Source organism: Perkinsus marinus (genome assembly GCF_000006405.1).
Source record: "Perkinsus marinus ATCC 50983 genomic scaffold scf_1104296970092, whole genome shotgun sequence".
Classification (NCBI taxonomy): Eukaryota; Perkinsozoa; order Perkinsida; family Perkinsidae; genus Perkinsus; species Perkinsus marinus.
Genome location: NW_003202571.1, coordinates 1 through 2562, shown reverse-complemented (window position 1 = coordinate 2562; position 2562 = coordinate 1). Strand labels below are relative to the sequence as shown.

General features: G+C 47.7%; 1 protein-coding gene across 1 annotated transcript; it reads left to right on the top strand.

The window, feature by feature from the left end:
- Nucleotides 1–1644: 1644 nt before the first annotated feature.
- On the top strand, nucleotides 1645–2334 carry Pmar_PMAR005595 (hypothetical protein; the record flags this gene model as incomplete). Its single annotated transcript, XM_002767746.1, has 5 exons — nucleotides 1645–1731; nucleotides 1773–1916; nucleotides 1964–2073; nucleotides 2117–2185; nucleotides 2232–2334. 5 exons carry the CDS (start codon nucleotides 1645–1647, stop codon nucleotides 2332–2334), a joined length of 513 nt encoding a protein of 170 aa, XP_002767792.1.
- Nucleotides 2335–2562: the final 228 nt, after the last annotated feature.

The following is a 2562-nucleotide window of genomic DNA, read 5'->3' as shown; positions in this document are numbered from 1 at the left end:
TCTCCGATACTACTCGAGAGCATCGACTCAACGACTATGGGGCTTTGATGAGGCCACTTGCCTGACATCACCTCACGTGTGTTATTTGTTAACGGTGGTATGGATGGCTGGACGGCAGGCGCGGTGACTAGAAACCTTTCGGACACTATAATATCGCTTATGATTCCCAGCGGAGCCCACCATTCTGAAATGAAGGATCCATCGGACAATGATACATCTGATATGATTGCTGCCCGGGATCAGATTGACGATATCCTGAGTCTCTGGCTGGGCTCGGTTGATCTCCAAGAAGCAGAAGAAGCAGAGGCTTATGAAGTTATGATCTGACTCGGTGTGTAGGTACCTGCTCTTACTTTTTTGCAACAGACTTGTGAATAGTTTAAATACTCACTAGTCTTTTGTGTTGTATGGTCCACTGGAAAGGACCGGGATAGACGATAAAGGGTTACCAATGCCTGGACACGAGAGAAGGCCGAATCCCGAGAATGAGCATGAACATGAGACTTAGGGAGTCCCTACAGTAGTGATACTCGACAGATCCACGATCACTCGACATTCGAAATCGCTTCCCAGCTGGATGCCAGAATCATAACCGATGACAGAGTAGTTTATCAGGAAGAAGATGGTTACTCAAACTCATTGAGTCGAATATCTTCCAGACTCCACAACGTAGAGTCACATAACTAACAACACTGTGTTTGATTAAAATAATAGCCTTTCTGGATTCGAGGCTTCTACGCTGACACAGTAATCTCCACCCAACAAGATTTGATACCCTCCTGCAGGCTGCCCAGATCCGTAACGTCTTTTAGTGAGTACTAGGTTTCCAGCCAGCGTAGATCTTGCTGAGTAGAGTCTTCTCCATTTCGAACCCTCGGTATTTCAGTGCTTCTAGAAATCTAATGATAGGTAATTCATGACCATCTAGGGGAGGATGCTGGAAGATGTCCACTCCTCCAATGGAATGCTCCCATTGTGGTTCCATTCTTCTTGATCATCTCCTTGGTTGGTGATCCGCTTTCAGCCATGGAAGCAAACCGGCATGAATAATCACGAGAGAACCTGATGAATTCAGGATGTGTCTCTCAATGATTGCCAACGTTTGGAGTGGAGCAGTTCGAAGATGTCATATTTTTTGTACCTCTTCTTTTGGTCACCCGCTTTCGGATGACCAGAGAGAGAGAATTGATTCTCCACGTTCCATAGTCTGTACACGCCACCAGAAACATACTCTCTAGGCCCTTTGACCGCGAAATTACTGCGTGCATTCCGTGCGGGACTGTAATAGACTGCCACTTGGCAGTGCCAAGCTGAGGACATACCGGTGGTTGTTCATGTAAAGTATAATCATCACTTCCTTTTGGGTTCGGATCGACTATCTGCTTTGTGGCACGTGTCCTGAATGTCGTCAAATTCGTCTGAACTCCCTGACAAGGTGCATGTACACATCATGGGACTCATTAATCATTCTTACCCCGAGGTATCTGAAGTTGGGTACCATAGTACTCGACCTTTGCGAGTGAAACCCCCCCAAGCAACGCAAGATGCTGTTTCCAAGATACGCCGAGTTATCAGCGCTCGCCCCCCCCCCCAAGAGTTATCCATTTGAGGTCCTTGTAGTCGTTGGTTGACTGATTTAGAAAGATGCCTCGTCCTCTTGTCCTGCTCTGCGCTCTTGCGCTCATCTCCACATTCGCTGAGGATGCAAGAAAATTCCGAAGATGTGACCAGGTAGGGTAGTACCTGAGGTTACCCACTGACTATCTTGCCAGGGCTCTTTCTGCCGTCGATTCCGCAAATGGATCGATAGGGCGCGAAGTTGCCAGCCCGGTGAGTGGCAAGGTCCTTGGTACATCGATACCGGGGTTACAAGGCCGACCAACACTCAGCCTTTGAGGCTTGATCTCCATAATAGAGTGAGTCGATCACTCTCTCCGTGCACAATACTCGCCCTCATCATCAGTACGCGCCCACGACAGTGCTCCAGTTGCATTTGCAACTCCATACAGATGTTGTTGGTCGATGCGGTATTGTCCGCGTCTCGGTCGATGAGAAGGACCTTATTCATCCCAGGTGAGTCCACAAACGTGATCCTACTTTTGATGTCGGCATGCAGGTATCGAATACCAGACAACGACGTGGTCCTGGATGATACTTTACCGATTATACCATGGGCAGACATTGAGTGAGTCGGTCAACCATCGTCGTGGTTCCCATTGTTCTATTTGTAGGTATGAGAAAAACGATGAAGGCATTACCCTCAGTGTAACGACAGATCCCCGACATCATTGTAGAGTTCGAGTCGACTTCGATCCCTTCAAAATTGATGTGTAGGTTGATGAAACCCTCTCATGAGTATCCTCATTCTCAGATCCCACAATGAGAAGTCCGTCATCAAGCTCAACAAGGACAAACTCTTCAATTTTGAAACTTACCGGGCGAGGTCACATGGCTCAGAACAATCGAAACCTGAAGGAGATACAAGTATCGCGGATGCGACTGAGACTGGTATGTTTTCTGCTGATGGTCTCAATTTCGATATACCCGCCCTCGCAGATGCAT